This window comes from Anser cygnoides, chromosome 11 (genome assembly GCF_040182565.1).
Source record: "Anser cygnoides isolate HZ-2024a breed goose chromosome 11, Taihu_goose_T2T_genome, whole genome shotgun sequence".
Taxonomy (NCBI): Eukaryota; Metazoa; Chordata; class Aves; order Anseriformes; family Anatidae; genus Anser; species Anser cygnoides.
In genome coordinates this window covers 8842307-8862696 of record NC_089883.1, presented here as the reverse complement: position 1 = coordinate 8862696, position 20390 = coordinate 8842307, and the positions used below count along the sequence as shown (strand labels likewise).

Genomic DNA, 20390 nt, shown 5'->3' with positions numbered 1-20390 from the left:
GGCCAGCAGGACGTAGCAGATGCCCTTTACACTTGAGAAAAGCGTCGTGTGGCTTTGTTTGCTGCCCGCTGCAAGGAGCTGCCATGGCACTGGGTGGCACAAAGGAGGGGGGCAGCCTCCTCCGTGTCATGGCCCCTGCAGGGTGACAAGGTGGGACAGCCACCGCTGGGGGCCTGGGGACCATGCCAGCCACCACGGTAACACTGCCTTCCTCCCTAACGTCAGGGAAGCTGGTGCACAGCTTTCGGTACAGCGTGATTTATTTTCACTCTGTTTAAAAGGTTGTTTAGTGCCTTGTTTCGCTTTCCTGTGCTTTCAGTTGCATCAATGATCACATTTGCCAGTTGCTTTGTTATGTGTTAGTTGAGGGCATGTTCCTGTAGCTCTTCTATTCGGAAAGGTTCATAAGTTTTTAGCATCCATCTGAAACTCACCTTCATCAGAAGATGAACACTGGAGGAACCAGAAGTCAGCATTCGATCTCTGCTGGTATCATCAACCCAGTGCTCTGAATATTTAAGTTTATTTGAAGACCTTTTTATAGCTGCGATAAAAATATTAATACAGAAGAGATAAAAATCTCACTTTCTCTTTAAATCACCCTATTCTCATTCCAAGAACATTAAGCTAGCATTGAAAACTTTTTCTTACCACACCACAGAGCCACATTCATCTTGAAGATATTTATTGATAATTAAAAACAGTAAGATTCCAATTGCTCATATAAAAATAATAAATCTGAGTAAAGTCGCATGTCTATTGGGGGGGGGTCCTCCTTCTCTCCTTCTCCTCCTTCTTCTCTTCCTCCTCGGACACCACCTTACAGCAGTCATCACGGACCTGACACGGCTGGAAGGATTTTTCCTGAGCACTGGCCGAACCCCACGCGGTAGCCGCTGCCCTGGCAGTAACCTGGTGCCAGAAAAGAAGGGACAGGTTGTGGTGTGAGGACAGGAGGGTTTTACCAAAAATTAAAGTATATAAAGATACAAAGAGGCCAAAAATGAGTAGAAGTATCCTCAGGTGGATATTTGAGGTTAAGAGTACAGCATTCTTAAAGTTTGACTGATAAATAAAAACTTTCAGAAATGCAATGGTGGAAAAAAGTTCAAATAGGCCAGGACTGTTAAAAAAAAAAAAAAAAAAAAGTGAAACACAGCAATATACAAGTTCAGTGAATATGATCAAAGAACAAACAAGATGTGCAATATTCTTGTTTTCAAACCCAACCTGCAGCATCATCAATCTAAGCTGATTTGTGGCTGGCTCAGCCTTGAAAATACTAAAATAAACCTGGGTTCTCTCTCTGCAGCATTGGGACTACTCATGGGACATCAGGGTGCTTAGAACCAGAGGGACAGTCATTAAAAGCCCCCAAATGACAGGACCTAAATAAAGCAGCATAGTTCCACGAGAAACTCAGCAACTAACACAAAATATCCGATTATCCTCTGTTGTGCAGACAGACGCCACAAGTGAGCTGGCTGCTGCTGAAGCTACCGGTCTGTGATGACATGTCCCTCTGCAGGAGGGCGCAGACCTATGGGAGAGGTGACACGGTGACACAGGTGCCACTGCAGCCCTTGCTGCCACGGGCCAACCCAGCATCCACAGCACAGCTGCAGGGGAAGGAGGGGAGCGGACACAGCAAGGGGCTCCCGGCCCATCTGGGAAGACTATTTTGGGAAGAAGCAGCCGAGGAGACCTACTGCAGCTCTCCGCTAGCAACGGCTGATCAAAGGAAGGACACAAGTGGCATATGCTGTGCTGATTTCATAGTTAGAGATGGGTTTCCTAAAATAATGGAACACATCATCTTCGCCGCCTGTGATAAAAGCCAGCTGCCTTTGAGAAGCTGGGGGGGATGTGAAAACAACAGAGCTCAACCCTCGATCCCCACCCGCAGGGGAGTCAGGGGAGGAAGAGGAGGATGGGGTGGGCTCAGGCTGCAGCAGGACAGACCCTGCCAGCACCAGCCCACCAGCGCTGCTGTCACGGCCAGGCAGAGATGAAGTTTTCCCGAGGACAGCAGTGTCTGTAAGTACCTGTATAACAGCCGGCCTGCAGACATCCTCCCAGTATCTGCTGGGCCATCCTCAATCCTCAACATTACCGGAGTAAGATGCTTGCTTTGAGGCTCAGCTCACTTTCCATTTTTCTCATCAGGCTCCATTGCCAGCTTTCCTTTGAGCACTGGCTTATTATTTCAGTCCAGTTTAGTTATCCCTGCTGTCAACTGCGATTTAGAGCAGCGCCAAGGAGCGGCACATTTCACAAAGCCAGCTCTGTGCTGCCGGCAGTGTCGGCCGGAGCAGCGTGCCAAGGAGCTGCGGCGAGGTTTGTGCAGCCGGCTGCTGCACGCCCTCAGAGAGCCACCGCTAACAGGGCTCCCTCCCCGAGATGTACTTTTTGGAACAGAGTATTTCTCTCATTTTGTGTGGTAGGGCGCTGAAATGGTTCCCACGAGGGGAGAAGAGATGAAAGTGAGCAAAAACACAAAGTTGAAATGGGAGACAAGGAGTTATGGGCTGGGCACTTGGCAAAAGCTAGTGGTGCTGCCTGGGGAGAGGATGCAATAGCAGCAGCCCTGCCTCAGGGGTGCCCTAAGGTGCTGGATCTGCCATACATCACTAAATAGGAGCACATCCCAAGCCGTCCCAGCAGGCAGTCCCAGCAGCACATGGCTCTCGTGAATGGCGTGATGCCCCCATCACCACAAGCTGCAGCTGGTTTGAAACAGCACAGCAGGCTGCTTGATGTGAGACCGTCCTCCTGGGGCAGCAGTGCCTTCACCCAGGTTAGCAGCAATGTCATCATACCAAAAGGCATTCAGGATTCTTGCTCTGGGCATGAAGGTCAACATGGGTTACAGTCTAGTCCCATTGTCCCTCAGCTGGACACCATGTGCCAGCAGCTCCCAAACCGCAAGGTGCTCATTGCAGATCAGGATGTCAGCATGGAACTCCAAAGGGACATTCGTGCACCTAACTGTACCCTAATTTAGGGTTTCTGGCATAGCTACTTGAGAGAGACCTGCACCTCTAGAGGGCAATGGACAGCAGCATCAGACATCTACACACTGCAGCATGAATATCCAAAGGCTTGTTTGAGGGCTGAAGTATGTCAGAGGTACCAGGGACTCCTTGGTACCTCTGTCTCCATCTCCCTCCAGCACATCTCAGTCTCCAGCTGTCTCAGCACCTTGCTATGGAAAGCTGGCAGCACCTCACAGAAACTCAAACCTCATATGGGGGCTGCCAGACAGGAGGCACTGGGGCTGCGGCCCCACTGGGAAAGCTCGCACAGCCATTGCTGGCAGACTGGAATGCAGCCATACTTATTTTTCTCCGCAGAAAGGTCCTTGCTTTTTGTTTAAAATGTTTCTGAAAGAACGAGAATTTTTAGACTGCTTTGGCAAAATTCCTGAAAGTCTTGGCCAAGAATAGCCCATAACCACCACTCCGATACATGGGGAGTGATAACTACAGCACAAAAAAAAGCTGTTTTCCAGCAAGGAGTTGTGTGGGAAAGTTTTGTGCGTTTTGACTAGTTTCTAAAAGCTAAATACAGCATGTGTCTGGCAGTCATTTACCCCAAGCTGGTTTGCAGTGTTCCTAGTTCCTATCACCTCCTGCCTCGGCTGAGGGTGATCAGAGCCAGCCAAGCCCTGGCAAAGAGCTAGGACAGTGGGGCAGTGCTCTTCCGAAAGTTTTAGCACAACATAACTCTGATATTTCACCCTAAAACAAACAAACAAACAAAACCCCAGCCATTCAACCAGCATATATATGTAGCTTATATATGACCAGATGGGCAGGCCCAGTGGCCATTACTGCGTGCAAACCCTCTTCTTCCTCATGCTGAGTATCTCAGAGGGGAGGTGCTGCGGACTGTGTGGTGTGCACCTACGTGCGTGCTGCTGGATTTTGTCACTTCATCCATTTCAGCATTGCCATGAACGCTGCTCCAACATGTGTCCTGCATAACTTCAGGCTCATGTTTTGCTTAGATGTGCTTGTGCTTTACCACGTTGGGTTTTCTCCAATTAAACACCTCTGTGGTAGAAATACAGCTAGGTAAAGGACCTTTGATTTTACCTGCATTAACTAGATCAGGCCATCATAGCTTGCAGCACATGGCACAATCTTATTTCGCCAATTGCATCCTGCTGTGAGGCTTAGCGTTGGCATCTGGATCACTGCTTGGGGAGTTAAAAAGTTTAAACGGAGATACTAAGGGGTGTGAAGTAAATGCCTTGCAGTGCAGAAAGAAAACAAAGTAGCCCATGCTTTTGCAAACACCAGCACTAGGAGATGCAGGCATATGGCAATGCCTCTATTGACAAATCCCATCTATTCTTATTACCATGTGGGCTGGATTAAGTAGGCAAAGACCTGTGAACACATACTACATCACGCTTTCACATCCTTCGAGTTACTGCATAGGCATTAGTCACTCACATTTTCTCTGTCCTACATCACATTTGTAAATGTTTTCTCGTCACTTCAGAGCCAGGCGTGTTACTGGCTGGGCCTCAGAGTGGGAGCTGCTGATGCACAAAATCCCAGCAGATATTCTCTAAAAATTCATTAGGCGACGTAGCAAGGCGTTTGAATAAAAGTTTCACATGACTGTTCTTGCCAACTGTTTGCCACCTCAAAGCCATAACGGGGTTGTCAAGATGAGAGGAAAGGAAAAATAGATTTGTCTTGCACTGGACTGTGGATTAAAAAGAGGTAGGAGTGGGATCTGGATCACAAACGGCCATGTTAGATTTTAATGCATAAAATCCTTGGTTTCTCAAAATGAAAATTAAAACCATGGCCGAGTATGAAAGAGTTCTCAAGCACATCCCTTTTCTGAGGGGACCTGGTCAGCTGTTCTAGCAGGCTTCATGCTACTTCCCACATATTGAATTTGCAACCCATTTAATTGGATATGCATATGTCGCCAATTAAATATTATTTGCAAAATGACTTCTTTCAAGATTTGCCAAGATTTGTAAACTCAGACCATGGTGGCAACAATTTATCAGATAATGCTAGTCCCAGGGTATTTCAACCCATAAAGGCAAACCGACCCCAACATCCCATTAGCACTCACACAGAGGCATAGCAAGGTCATTCACTCATTTAACAAAACAAATTAACTAACCCAGAAAGCATTTATTACAGGGAAATTTCTATCTGCCTCCTTTTACCTGGTGGTAGGTGGGATGGAAACAGCTGGGGCTGCACGGCAGGCACGTAGAGCACTGCCTGTGTCCTTGCCAGGGGCTTGTGCCACTGCCATCAACATCTGGAAACATCTCTTAGGTACAGTGTAAGAGCACGAGCTTGGCCATTACCTGTTAAAATGATTTCGTCTCCATCCTGCAGGAATTTACGAGACTGTCCACTGCCAAGGGGGATTTCTTTTGTCCCGTTCCAAGACAGCTCCAGCATGGAGCCAAAGCTCTCAGGTTCCTGCAGCAAAAGTTATCAACAAATAAACAGCTCTTTAGCACCTGTCCCACTGCTGAGCTACTTGCTGCTGAAGGTAGATTCAGAAATACATAAAAATATAGAATGGGCTTCTGCTGTTAATTTGATTCATTGATACACTGTCTTATTGTTTTGCCTTCACATTTTAATGTCTTGCTCACCGTAAGCAGCCGTGCCTTCCAGACTTTATCTGCTCTGTTTAAAATAGTCCTAAACCCTTTAAGAGAAGTTTGAGCCTGCTACAGCAAGAAGGGAAACAAATATAGGGCACTCCTGCAAATCCAGTGCTTTCATGTAGCCGTGGTTCACAGTTTTATTTACATTTTGTTCTTCAGAAGAGCAAAGCTGGCAAAGGTTTGTACATCTTCAATGTCAATCTGCAGTGCAATGAGTTAGAGGAAGCAGAAAGCACTTCAGGAGTGCTCAGAATGGAAGTACAGGTAACCCTGTCTGGAAACCACTTCCCTGAAGCTGTCTTCCAGACAGTGTGAAGAGCATTTATATTTGATGTTTCAGCAAGTGCCAATACCTTACTCAGATATTGCAACAACTGTCTGTACAAGAAGAATAATAGCTTGTGAAGTTAGGTCCATATATGTAGTATTAGAAAATCTACAAGCTATGCCCATGCACCTTTAATATTATCTTCACAAATAATCATAATTTTAAAAGCTGCATGTCATAAAGCAAAAATAGGCTTGTGTGGATGCTTATACACAGAAATTAATTTGCATCTAGAGTTAAATAGTTCTTAGGGAAAGGAACACAGGAGAGATTAAAAACAACAACAAACAATTTAAAAACATCTCTCAGTGTGATTTTGGGGTTGCAAAACCATTAGCACAAAATGCCTGGAAAGGAACTGCAAGCATTTTCATGGCTGCTCAATCCAAATAGGACTTTGACCCAAAGCCCTGCTCAGTCGGTTTTGGACTACTGACCAGGTAACCGTGGCTATCGGTATTTGAACACTCACGGGCCCACTGATGGTTCCTGATGCCAGGAGGTCGCCAGGCCTGAGGTTGCACCCGTTGATCGAATGGTGAGCCAGCTGCTGCTTCATGGTCCAGTACATGTGCTGCAGGAGGGAGGAGGAGGAGGAGGCTAAAGCAATGAAGGACAAACCTCTCGCATGCCTGTGCAGGAGGTATTGCATTCTCTGGATGATGCTGAACAGACTGTCCCTGAAGAAATTCCCTTATTTAATGAGGAACCTTCAGCAGCCTAAAAGTAACATCCACAGCTACTTCGTGCTCTAGTTTCAATAGTTACTGTGGCCTGGCTGATTGCTTTCTAAATGATGACAAGGAGCTGTTATGTACATACGAAATTCAGATTTAACTTGTAATTTTATCCCTTAAAATCTCTCCTCTTTCAATTAGATGTCAATTCCCCTTTTCTTTCTCTTTAAGGCCAGCATTGCTATAACAGGATCCATGGTCAGGCCCAGTAGGTTCACAGAAAAATTTCCTAATTGTTGATTTGCTGACTACTGATTTACTGATTAAGGTAATTGCTAGAGATGCACAGAACCACGTGCGAATATAAAATTGACTGAGTCGTGCTGCAGCTGGTCCACGCGCCCCCTGGCTTACCATGCCCCCATCAGCCCACACTGCCACAGCCACCAACCACCCTGCCCACGCAGCATCCAGGACAGCCCCGGGCTTGCAGCTGTGTCCATGTGGAAATTACCAGCTGTGACCGTGAGGCTCTCTTCCACCTCGGCACAGCAAGAGGCAATTGCCTTTGCCTGAATCCTAAGCCGAGCAGCAGGAGGAGCTGCTCCTTTTTTCAGTGCTCAGGCACCAAACTGGAGCTGATGGCATCAGCAAGATTTCCAGCAGAGGCAAGAGACCGGGGTCTTACCTTGAAATTGGATCTGCATATAGTAGTTGGCGTGCTCATTCCTTCTCCTGAGGAAAATAAAAAATAAGAAACGGGAAAACAACTCGTTTGTGTTGGATGACTGATGCTAGAGTCTTTTCATTTTACAGATGGATGACTTCTTTTATCACTGCGATCCCTTGCAGCAAAGAAGCAATAACATTTTCCATTCCCTTATGAAGGCCAGCATTTCACAGAAAACAAGCGTGTGGCTGGCACCAGGGTAACATCAAGCTACCCATTTCCTATTCTCTACTCTACTACAGGAGCAGCAACTAGACCTCCTGCTCAGCAGGGCCATTAGCTGGGGGCTGTGCTGGGCTTAAATCTGACAGTTGTGGACAGCTGCTCCTTCCATGCCCTGCAGGCAGCCCCCGTAGGGACCCTCCTCCTCATGAGCTGATCATCTGCAAGCCCCGGGTGGGCAGCATTCCCTCCTTGGTGCATCGCTGCATGGCCAATGGGGAGCACGAGGAGCTTCCTTCTTTCCCTGACAGAGGCAAAAAGGAGCACTGCAGAGCCAAGAGCAAATTGTCTGAAGTACCCGGTGGGTCCTGCAGTCCTTAATTGGCAATTTCAGCTTTATAACTCGCTCAGCTTTGCCGTACCTTTAATGGCAACAAAGAGATTGATGTCGAAAGTGTAGGGTTCTTCATCCTGAAGGTAGGGAAGTGGCTTGGGATCCTAATAACATATAAAAGGCATGTCAGTCTAAACAAGCAGAAAGGAAAAATTCCATGAGCCGTCCCGGTGACTTTTTGTTTATGCAGGCTGTGCTGCACGCTCCATTTACTTTACCACTATTACTGTTCAGATTATTGCTTTTCTTGCTCTCATGCACATGTTTTTAAAGACCTTTCTGAGCTGATGTGATATCCACAGATCCAGATTCCCTCTTTTGCACTTGGGCTCCAAAATCCCTCTCCATCGCTATGGCATGGATGTTAATCTAAAACAAATATGCTGCTGGCACAACTTTGTTCTCTGCCTGCACAGAGAAGATGGCAAATTCTCTGTGAGACCTTCATTATCTTTTTCCATTTTAACTAAACACCTACATAACGCAGACAACCGGAAACATTTGAACAAAGTGTTTTGGAATGAGTCCACTCTCTCTATCTCTACTGCTTCTTGGATGCTAAGCACTACCAAGAAGTTCTCTGATCAGTTTATTTTCAAGATGTTTTGAAGGAGATGATTTTTCTGCCCTGCTTGAGTAGGCAGAATGGCAGTCAGGGTGCCATGTGGCCATGCCAGTGACATCAATCAGCATTTGACTCAAAGAGTTCAAGGTTTCTCCGTGTATTTGGAAGCAGGATCATGCTTGTAAACTCTTCAAAGTTTCAAGTCTTCCCCTTGCTAACCTGGACAGGGTTGGGCAGCAGAAATGGCATGAGAGCTTCCATGGTGACAACCCAAGGCGAGATGGTTGTGCCAAAGCTCTTGCTCAGGAATGGGCCCAGAGGAACATATTCCCATTTCTGGATGTCGCGAGCTAGGAAGGAAAAATTGAAAGGAAAGCCATTAAACACAGTAATTGTTGTGAGCTTTCACATTGGTTGAAGACACAGCTCTCTGCACAGCTACAGAACCAGCTGCATGGACTTGGAAATGTCATCACCACCCATTTCCAGCCATTGTGCCCAAACCCTGATTAAAATCCATCCCTTTCTGACCCTCAAACCAAATTTCCCAGACAGGCTAGATTAGGAAGAAAAGGCAGGGATAATTAAAGTAGCCAGACCGTCCTCAGATAACCACATTTTCTTCCCCAGTTTAGTTAATGCTTGGACACCCAGCCAGGGGTCTGTGCCAGTCATAGGGCTAATTTCACCTCGATAACAATGCTTTTGTCTGCTTAAATCTCTGAACAGAGAGAGGGATTTGTGATTGTCAAATCCTTTCCCTAATCCTGACACTGAAATCAATCCTCTGATGAAATCACCATCCTTAGGGCTGCTCCATCCCTGCTCAGAAGAAACTAGATGGATATTAGCTCCTTCATAAGTAAATAAATCTTCATTAGGCAGCAATCACTGGTTCTACTGATTGATCAAAGATGGGTTTAGAAAGAGCTAGAGAAATGCAGGTAGTGTTTCATTTTGATCCCTTTCAATCACACACAGTGGTTTCAAGCCCACTAATCTGTTACTAAAATACATCCTTTATCCATATCTAGGGTTTCCCGCGATGCTGTGATCCCCCCTCCAGGCAGGTGCCCGCAGTGCTGGTTACCACTCCAGTCGTTCATAAGGACCATCCCAAAGATGTGCTCGTGGGCTCTGCTGATAGGGATTGGCTCCCCGTACTTGTTTCCAGGTCCCACAAAGAATGCCTGAAGTTAAAAAGCAAAGCGTTGATTAAGTTTCTGAAATCGGAAATCTTTACCATACAGACGGTTACATGTGTGAGCAACCAAGGCTGGGCAGGACGTGATTCTGCATCATTTCCCAGACACAATTAGACAAGGAACGTGGCCTACTCCCTCTCTCACCCCCTCCTTAAGGCTGGCAGCTTTGAAGTGCTTGGGAGCGTTGTGTTGCCAAGAGCCAGCCATTAAACAAGGGCTTGACTGCATCAAAACATGGGAGTAATATGGTCTCCCCTAATCACAATCCAGATGATATATATTGTATAAATTACAAACAACAATCCTACAAAATGCTCTCCTTTAGGACCAGGCTAAGCCACAAAATGCACTTCCCAAAGATGTTTTGTTCCAACACCCACAGAACAGGTTTTCTCTTCTTATCCAGGGCGAGGTGCTTGGATGGCACTTGCAGCAATTCCCGGCTTCCTCTGCTCTGGATTCATGGCACGGGCAGTCTGGGCTCCTAAAATCCCCATGTCTACTAAAGGATCCTGGCTGCAGGGCAAAGGCAACTGCTGGCCAGATAGCAGGCGGTGGTGCCTGATATAAAGAACATGCCGCATGCTTCCAGGTTGCTCAGGTCTGGCCAGACAACCTGTTTCCAGCCTGAAAGCTCAATTAGCAAAGCACCGAATGAGCTAAAACATCCTCCAGCCATCAGACAGGAAGATTTCCACCACAGAACTCTTTGTTGCCTGCTACACAGACCTATCAGACGAAATGAATGAATGGACCTCAAGACATTCATTTTAGAAGCAGCTGAATTTACCTTTTCTTTCCTGTCTTTAATGTTTCTCTATTACAATGGCAGGGCAAATAGCCTGTCTTACCATTTCTAACTCAATATCCAGACGCTTGCAAGCACCGAACACTGGAGGTTTATCTGTGGGCAGAAGGAAGAGTGCTTTATGAGAGGGAAGCAGACAGGGCAATGAAAGCATCATGCAGAAGAAACGAAGCAGCCAGTGCTGCCTGGCGTGCAGACATAAGATGGATTTAGCCCTGGGCTTTCCATTGCTCTCTGCCCTGACCCCAGCCTGGACGTCCCAAACCCTTGCTCCCTACTGCTGTACAATGTGGAGGAAAAATAAAAGTTAAGTAAGGAGTAAGAAGCCACATTTAAAGCTTGCCATGGTCTCACCATTGTCAGGTCTCATTTGTCCCACAGGTCTCCGGATAGGCGTCCCAGACACCACGACGGAAGATGCCCGGCCGTGATAACCCACGGGTAAGTGCAGCCTTGTGAAAGAGCATCACGGAGCATGGGTTAGTTCGGGGAGCATCACCACCCAGAGCAGCTTCTGGGGGCAGAGGCACCTCGGGGTCTGAAGTCTGAGTCCTGAGCTCTGCATAGATGAGCACAAACAATTACACCTTCCGTGCTCTGAAATAAAGATGTGAACAAACCACAGTCCTGCAGCCATGTATCTGTGCTTCTCCTGTGCCACTGCTCCCCTAAGTTCCTTGGAGCTTAAACCCCGTTTTCTTGTCATATGGCAGAACAATTTCTTAGGTAAATCTGCCCTTGAACCAGAGGTGTGCATTGCTATTGGTGCGGCTGCTGCACCAGCACAGGCTGGGGAAACGGGGCTTTTGGTTCTCTTCTTGAGCTCTTGACACACTCTCAAAGTTCACAGTTTCTTGTCCACTGTGAAATCAGTATTTTGCTGAAATACCCAGACCTTTAAAAATGTATATTATACCTACAGAGGAGCGTACAAAACCAAGTGCCCCAGAGAACCACCTGTGTGACCCACCAGTTGGGCATCAGCGCGTTCTCCTTCCCCCGGAACATGATCCCGACGTTGGTGGCGTGTTGTCGTGACGAGTAGAAGTCGGTGTAATCTCCTGCGGGGAAAAAAAAATTAAAAAAAAAAAAATATGGCTCAATGGTGGGAAAGCCCATCATCCACAGGGGCTAAAGCGCACGGTATGTGATGAGAAGAGCAGGAGGGGATGCAGAGAGCGAAGCAGGGCCATTCAGCATTTCACATTATTACTACGGGGCTGTGATGAATAGCATAAGAGTGGTGATTAACGTGGTTCGCCTGGAAAACGATGACAAAACCGGCTCGTTTTTTGGTTTCCAGCCCCCGGCGGCGAAGACAACCCAGGGGCTGGCGCGGGGCGGGCGGCTGCTGCCCTCTGCTGCCGCCGCTGCGAGCAGCTCGGCGGCCTGGCGTTCGTTTGCAGGCTCGGGGCGTTAATTTGCAGCCTCGTTGCATTATCTTGCAGCCTCGGTGCGCTATCTCGCAGCCCCAGCAGGGGATACAGGCAATGCTCGCTCTCAGAACAAGCAGGACCGGAGCACAAGGACGGAAGCGCTGCGGGAAGCTAAATAACGCACAGCTGCAAGGTGCTGGCAAGGGGATATTGCCAGGGTCGTGCTCTCACTAGCGGCGTGTATGGGGGCTAGGAGCCTGCAATTCTTCACCGAGATGTCTGCTGGGGAAGCACGGGCCTATTCAGCCTGGCACTTTTTGCAGGTGTCACGGTTCCTGCAGGAGAGGGCAGGCTGTCCCACAGCCCCGCTGCGCCCCGCGGGAACCAAAATGCTACTGAAGCAGTGCTTGGTAGGGGAATGGGCAAGCTCACGCGATCCTGGGCTGGTCACATCCCTCCAGTGATTTTGGTCAAGCTGGTTTTGGTTCAAATACAAATTTCTGTCAAAACCACAAAGATGCTTCTCGCTTCAAAACAGTCTGCGGCCTGATGTGGGCTGGGATGCAGGGTGACGGCCTGGCGGCAGGGACTCGCGCTTGTTTATGAGGCTGTGCCTGAGTACCTGGCTTGCAAAATTTTGCAAGATCTGGGTTATTTTCTGATGACAAATGGGGTCAATGTTTGAAATCGAACTTGTGTTTCCTGCCTGGCTCTAATCACAGAGGCCTTTGGTGATGCAAAATCTGATGACAAGAGTTTTGTGGTACCAGACAACCCTGATTTAGTGAAAATCCAGGAATTTTCTGGCTGCTATTGAGCTTCCCTGGGTTTTTCTATTCCTGTGTCGCAGACAGCACCTACCATTCATTACATACAATAATCTACTTCTGGCTCCTACAAAGCCCGCTCCCTGTCGCAGCTATGATCTGTCTGAGTAACCTGGACATAAAGCAGCTCCTCTGGGCAAGAGCAAAGGGCAGCGCCGAGCAGCCGGCGGCTCCGGGACGCTTACCGATGTGTGCTGGCAGGTGCATGGTAGCAGAAGCCTGAGGTACAAATGCTCTGAAATAAAAGACAAAGAGTTCAGCTCTCGGAAAAGTTGAGGCTCTCACCCTGAACTGGTTTACAAGCACGTAAGGGACTGAGCATTTCTCTTGAGAAGCTCCATCTTTGATTTGCTTTGCCAAACCTTGCAGTGATTCCTTTCTAAGTTTGGGGTATGCAGGAAAATTTAGACTGCGCAGGCTGCTGCTACGGAGAGGGTTACAACTGAAGCAGCACCCATCACGGTGGGCAAGGGAGGTGAGAAATGGATGCAGGAGCAGGCTGTTTTGCAGAAACGTGCTCTGTCCTCTGCCCTCCTTGGCGAGGAAGGGGTGAGGCTGTGTTTTGTGGATCTGGGGGTGTGCAGGGAAGGTCCCTGTGGCAAGCAGAGCTTCAACAGCTCCCTGGCACGTGTGCCACCTAGCAGGACAGGGAGGAGTGCCCTGCCCTGCCCTCCCCTCCCGCACCAACGCACTGCCACGTGTCTCAAGTCACTTTGCCCCAACAGGCTGGGGTTTGGCGAAGCGAGACGGCTTCTGGGGGGCAGCCGGAGGGGGCGTCCCCCTGGCAGAAGAGCCGCAGCCTGGGCAGACAGAGCTCTGCTGGGAGGCATGGACTGGAGGCCTCAAGGCCACCTCCCGAGTGGAGGCCGTGGTTGCCACAGCGTGTGTGGAGCCCCAGGTGTCCCCAGAGCCCAAGAGCCCAGCTCGTCCCTCCGTAGGGTTGCAGCAGATCCGGGCACACCCCAGGGCGTAATCTCCATGTTCCCAAGCAGGGGTTGACGCCCCGGATCTGCGGGCGGTGAGAGGATTAACCAGCGACATAACGAGGAGTGGGAAGCTCTCGGCAGGCCCCAACGCCAGGTTAAGTCCCCCTCAGACGGCACCTGGCCACCTCGGGCCTGGCGCTTGCTCACCGTTTCCGCAGGCCCGCGTTGTCCCGCAGCGTTGGCTCGGCGGCTGACAGCAGCGTCCGCAGCAGGGCCCGGGCTTCCCTCCAGGCCGTGGGGCCCAGCCCCATGAAGGCGTTGAGGGTGGGCTGGCGGGTGACAGAGAGGAGTGGGGAGGCAGATAACAGACTGTGCCTCGTTTCGTAAAAACACCCTTCAGGTCCCGAATCCCCCCGCTGCCCTGGCCACCTCCACAGCGACGGGTTCTCCTTCAGAGCAGAACACAACCGATGGCACAGGCCCACGTTCCCTGTGAGGGGAAATTTGCCCCAAATTTGGGCTCTGCCACAGAGACATGCCCCCCAGCACCAGACTCTGGGAAATTTGGATTCCTCTTTCTGCTTTGGATTCAAAGCCGAAGTTTCAAAAGGAAAGCTGCTAGTGCTGCTCTGTGCTGTACTAACCGATCTGATGGAGAAGGCCTTAAGGTGGTCTGAAATATTTTGCTAATTTGGGATGTTTCTCTTTCACCCGAAACGTCACCCGAAACGTGGGTGGCATTGCTTCATCGTGCTGCTATTTGACAGTTACACCAGGCTAAAACTGGACCAACAGAGCTTCAGTGCTGAGTAAAAGCCACCATTTACAGTTCATGGCCTACATCTCATCGCTCATTGCTAACAACTCATGAATATATCTAAAATGCATGCAGAAAGTCAAAAAACAGACTCTGTGATAAATACCTGATCAAAGACATGTTGGTGTTTGGCAAGAGCTGGTCCATTGAACAGATGCTTGATGACGCTGAGATCCAAAATCTGGTCTCCAATCGCTACCCCAATCCTGTGCCGAGGCTGCAAAGCGATGAGAGCGGGGAGAAGAGAAGAATTTATGCTTGTACCCAAAAATCCTCCAAAGAGGGCATGGGGAAATGCAGTGATCACAGGGAGCTGGATCCCTCAGGGACAGGGGCTCAATGTCACAGCCGTTTGCTACTGACAGCTAGCAGAAAAGGCTGGCTGATGAAAAACATTAAGGCTCGGAGGCAGAGCATCAACACAGACTCCTCACCGACTTGCAGGGGTGAAAGAGCACATTCCCCTCATCCTGGCCTTTTGGGGGAAGGAGAGGACAATAAAGAGGTTTCTTTTCCTGCTCCAGAAGTATTTGCCCATTCTTCATTAATGACAAACGTTTCAGAATGAGTTCACGTATTTGAAATAGGTTGCGAGGTAGGAAGATGCTATTTCTCCTTCACGTGGGGACCTGCAGCACAGACACGCAATGGGCAGGATTGATCTCATCCCTGTGTGAGTATTTTTAGAAAGAAATAGGTGTTTCTACACCCCAGCTCCGCCTGAGGTGAGAGAAGGTGCTCTGTGCTCCACTGCCATGCAACTTGCTCAGCCACGTTATCCCTGCATAAGGTTGAAGGAGGCTACCCTGCCTGGAGCATCCTCACAGCACACCAGCAGTCCACCACCTGAAGGCAAACCCTGGTGTAGATCCTGGTGTAGGAAGAGCTTCCTGTGCATATGGGAGGATTGCCGTGGATGCATTTGCCTGCCAGATGCACGCAGACAAACAAAGACCGCGTTCATTTGCTGCTGTCCTCGAAGGGCCCGCGCCAGGCGCGTGCTGAGCCTGTGGTGCCGGTGCCGGAGCAGCGCAGACTGTCCCACTGCAGCTCTGCCACAGCTGGGTGGAAATTATAGAAACGCTGCTGCGTTCAAAGACAAAATTTCAATTATTCGTGCCTTTAAGCAAGTAGAGACAAACTGGTCACAGTCATTATGAAAAGCAGAATAACAAAATGGGAAAATCATCGATGAAAATCCATGCTATTAAACCTATTTTTTAGCCTTTAATTTCTAAGCAAGTTTCCAAATGTGGTAATAAGTATTTATTCAGCAAACACTCCTGCAGAAAACTCTAAAGGTCACATCAGGTTAATTTGTAACTGGGATAGTCAGGAATTACATCAACTGCTTTAACCTGAAATCCTTGGAACATTGTACCACCTTTAAAACGTTATTTTCCCAAATAATTTCTGCCTTTTAATAAGATCTTAGCAAAGATGTTTTCTTCAGCAAACAGTCACTGGAAAAGGTGGAAAAAATAATCCAAACTTGTTAGATAACAACACATGCATCTATGAAGAGATTAAACGAACCATCTCATTTTATCTTGGGAAAATACCAGATCAGAAAACACAATCTTTGGGTTTAAATTCTTTTTTGAAATGGTGTTGATAAGCAGAGACAGCAGCAAGCAGGAGATAATAGCAACGTTTCAGTTAGCAATCCTCCAGTTTTTCCTTCCCAGAAATCACTCTCTTTTCCAGGGCACATTTCAGTGGCTCTGGCAGGTCGGGTGTCTGCAGGTCTGAGGTCAGCAGTCGGCCTAACTGGGCTCAGCACACAGGAACTAGGAGCCACCTTCTTTGGAAAAGGTTGAACCATGTTTTCTTATGTGATGGATAAAATATAAGGCCTGAAGCTGGCTCAAGATGTAGCCTTTGGGCATAGCAGTTATGGACTTTAGCACATTTAACTCATTGCTGCAATGCTTATGCCCAATAAACCACAACCGGTCAGCTGCAGAGATGGAAACGACACACTTTGTGCCCTGCTTAATGCTTCTGCACCCAGCTCTACCAAATTGATGAAGAGCAGGCTCTTAAAAGAAAACAGAACAAGGCACCCACTTGAAAATACAGCTATTTCGGGACAGAATTCATTTTTCCCCCTATGCCAGTTCATATTGTGCAAATGGGACTGGATGCTACAGAGTTAATGGCAGATGAAATAGATATTTAATGTGGCTTCTTGAGGGTGAAGGTGTAATTATATCCAGTCACAAAGAAAATGAGGAATTGAGTTCAAAAAAAGCGCAAACAGTGATGTGAAAGGATCAGATTTAATGATTTTACAAAAACAAACGAACAAAACACCAACAGTCAAAACCACATAAAAACTATAGGATGTATTTGCCAAAACACTCTTCAGGAGTATTAACACTTTCCCTTTCTTTTGCACAATTTCAAGGAAGTTGTCACAAAAATGACCACATTAAGCAAAAAGACAACACGCCAGCTACAGCTCTCAAACCAGGAAGCCTGCACCAATGTCCCAGCCCGTGAAGTTTTTCCTTATCCCAGGTTGCTGGGAATATCTCCTCTTACTCATAGGCTCCGAACAATTACAACAGCCCCAGTGTAATGCATGTTGTTACTCACCTCCTCCTTAGTGGAGAAAACCCCATAAGGGAGATTTTGGAGAGGAAAATCTGAATCCTTATCTACCTGGATGAAAGACATGCTGTACGCCAGCAGTCCCTGCTTACGAACCAGAGCCCCAACCTGCCAGGCTGCTGTGCTCCTACCTAGGAAGAACCTCACCAGATGTCGCAAAGGGGAGCACAGAAGCACCAAATCCCACCCTCCGTCCTCGGCCCCAAACCAATCGCAGCCCCGTCTCCATCCCACCCCTCTGCCTGCTCCTGCTGGCAGCCTCCGCGGTTAATTAGTGCCAGAGGTTTGCGTGAGTCAGCAGCTGGTAACTGTTCCTGGCGAGAAACAGGCTCTTCCTGCTTGATAAACCCTTCCGTGAAACCAGGGCCGCCTTTTACCGGCTGCATCCTTGCGGGTGGCCGAATCCCAGCAGACGGCTCCGGCTGGCGTGGTCAGAGCAGGGACACGCTGCTGGTTTACCTCCCGTGGGTTGCGTACCTGCCAGGGTGACGATGGTGCCCACATCCAACCCAGACGGAGCAGGTCTTCTCCCAGGAGCCCTGCAACCCCGAGAAAGTTGCACAACTTGCACCTGAAACCGCACTTCACGTGCACAGTAGTTTTGTAATGGAGTACCCAAGCCCTATTTTCCCCAGATAGCCCCCATTGCTTAAAAACATGTACAAACAACAAAACAACAGGTAGATTTTTTGCCTTTTTCTGCTCCCAGCCCCAGCTTTTTCCTACCCACAGGACATCCATATTTAGGAAAAGTAGAAACCAATGAGGGAATATCTGTGGAATTAAAACTAAATAGCAAAGACCACCCCCTTTCAATAAAAAGTTAGATGGCTTGCGACTGCCAAGCCAAAGAACTGAGTTGCTGCTCAACTTTTTAATTTTTTTTATTTTTTGGCAGAGAAGACTCATTAGAAGAAACGCAGCAAGCTGTAGAGCCAGATATTCAGTGTAAGATCACACAACACCATTGACAACAACCCATCTGTGACAGCTCTTCCCTCGTGGAGAAGAAAGCTCACATGGTGCTGTCTGGCATGGGGTCTTATTTAAAACAATACAACGCCTAGCACTGACTCCCGTAAAATTTCCTGTAAGCTAATGCAGTATCTTAGGTACAACTCCATTCCAATGACTGTTTAAAATGTTTAACACAATGAAGAGGTTTCGTGCCAAGCTTATAGGAATTGCGCGTATAACTTTACTCTAAAAACCAAAACCTTGGAAGCATGTACCAAACACTGCGTGCATCTTGAAAAAAACAGATTTATTCAAGTGTTTTGTAGTGCTGTGAATACGCTGGTATTAATTAAAGTGTTCATCTGCTAACCTCAAGCTGATGACAAAATATAAAGCATTACTGGTTATCCAGATTGAGAGGCAGATCAACCACCATGATAACATGGAGCCAATGCCAAAGCAAACAAAGATGACACAACTCTTATTGTTAGGGAAAGAAGGATTTCCAGTCCAAATGCAAGCTTATTGAAAGATATGGTCCTGATATATATCCTTAACTCCTATCTGGATAAACCAGGCCACAAAGTTTTTTAGGTTGCTTTGAGAACGATGCGTAGAAACAGAATTGCCTAACGCTGACCCAGGCTGAGTACTGCCACCACACTGCAAGTCAAGTTTCCTCTTGGCACAGTCACATTTCCTACCATACAATCAAGGGCCACAAGAGTTGTTGCTTCATAGCAGGCAGTGGTAAAGGCATTATGTGAATTCCAAGGGCAGCCGCTTTTCTACCCTTTCTTCTTCCAGTCTCTCAGATACCAGAGCTTACAAAGCTCAATTCTTTTTCCTCCATTGTTAAACCTACAGCATCTTCTCTGCTCAGCCCAGAAGCGTCACTGTCAGATGAAAGGCAGACTAGAGAGGGGCATGTATGAAAAAGACACTTTCAGGAAGAGAGCCCAGTAACAGTGAATAGAGAAGAAATCAAACTGAGAAGGGAAGAAGTAGCTAAGAGGAAAGCAGAGACAGCCATGAAAGATGCTGCTGCCGTTCTTCCATTGTCTGTGCTACGTCAGAGGAAGTCCAGCAAATGCTGTAAGGAAATGTAAGATCTTTGACCCATTAGAGCAGACCATTAATGAAACTTGCTGGAGTTATTTACACCCTCCTTTACTATAAAAAAACATTCCATAAATTGTGATTAAACCATTTTTGCAAGCTCAAGATACTTTATTATTGGGTCTTGCAAATCACTTTCCATTGCTATCTGATAGAGAAAGCTCCTTCTGCTGTGTAGTGTTTATATGCTAAATGTAGTGCTTTATCTACTAATTGCCAGCCATAGCTTTTAAAGAGCATTCAGAATTTTAAAGGATGCAGTCAGCTTTGATTAAAAATTTAACATTTTAAATAAAGCCATGCAATCTCATTTATTTCACAAATGTTCAAAAGCAGCAGGCGAGTCACCAAAGTGAAGTTTCAACTGGGGAGCAGTACCATCTGGAGAGGATTTGGTTCTACTTTAGTGTACTGTTACGTTCTGTGGTAAGCAACCCTGGCTGAATTTACCGTGCTACTACACAAACCACTCAACCTTTGTCATATAGATGACCGGGATGGATGAATAGTTGAGGCACTGACTCTGATCTGACAAAATAGGCAGTCTTAACTAAAAGGAAATTAATGAACACCCCCGACAAGATCATAAAAGAATACCCTCTACCCCCAAAGGAGGATTACTTACAAGCCTGTAGGTGCACTAAGGAGCATAGGGAGGGTGGTTGTGGCAGCGTTCGATGTTGAAACCCACAGATTTCAAACATCAAAAGAACAGCTCACTGGAGATGGAGAAACTGTCTCGAGAACCATTCTCTCACCCGTCTTTATCTTCAAGGAAGTTTGTGCAGTGCTCTGTCAAACAGTGGATCACAAACCCCACAGCAATATTACTTAGGACTACAGTCACACACACGGATCCACAGCCTAATCACTGACTTAAAGCTGGAGACATTTGTTCTTGTAGGCACGTCCCCAACCATAGTGCATTGTCAGACAGGAGTGACGCTGCACAGGAAGCGCGGAGAACTCCTTGTGTGGTATGGATCAATATATATAATGTAGAAGCAACTGGGCACATCTGAATAGCAGTGCGTACCACAGTAAGTATACAAGATAGAAAGCTTCTGGAGATCAGAGTCTTACCTGTAGTTATAAGTGAATAGGTAAAAAGTTCTCTCTATATATAAATCAGAACTTAGCTGGCATTGGATTAGGTACAGCCTATGGATCAATGCATTGTAAGTAAACGAAACACCAGTGTAAGGTCCCATGAAAATAAAGCAG

General features: G+C 47.4%; 1 protein-coding gene across 1 annotated transcript; it reads right to left on the bottom strand.

Moving 5' to 3' along the window:
- Window positions 1-668: 668 nt before the first annotated feature.
- FAH (fumarylacetoacetate hydrolase) lies at window positions 669-20285 on the bottom strand. The gene is made up of 14 exons (XM_013192842.3): window positions 17076-20285; window positions 14581-14691; window positions 13865-13986; window positions 12917-12966; window positions 11499-11589; window positions 10883-10980; window positions 10572-10624; window positions 9606-9705; window positions 8735-8865; window positions 7979-8054; window positions 7353-7399; window positions 6460-6561; window positions 5348-5465; window positions 669-912 (listed from the first exon to the last, which is right to left on the bottom strand). Exons 1-14 carry the CDS (start codon window positions 17154-17156, stop codon window positions 833-835), a joined length of 1260 nt encoding a protein of 419 aa, XP_013048296.2. The 5' UTR covers window positions 17157-20285; the 3' UTR covers window positions 669-832.
- Between the last annotated feature and the right edge of the window lie 105 nt (window positions 20286-20390).

Coding starts and splice junctions, on each gene's coding strand:
- FAH (XM_013192842.3), bottom strand. CDS start 17,156: ATGTCTTTCATCCAGGTAGATAAGGATTCAGATTTTCCTCTCCAAAAT. Junction 14,692..17,075: donor TTTTCTCCACTAAGGAGGAG/GTGAGTAACAAC, acceptor ATCGCTTTGCAG/CCTCGGCACAGGATTGGGGT. Junction 11,590..12,916: donor GCACCTGCCAGCACACATCG/GTAAGCGTCCCG, acceptor TTTTCCCCGCAG/GAGATTACACCGACTTCTAC.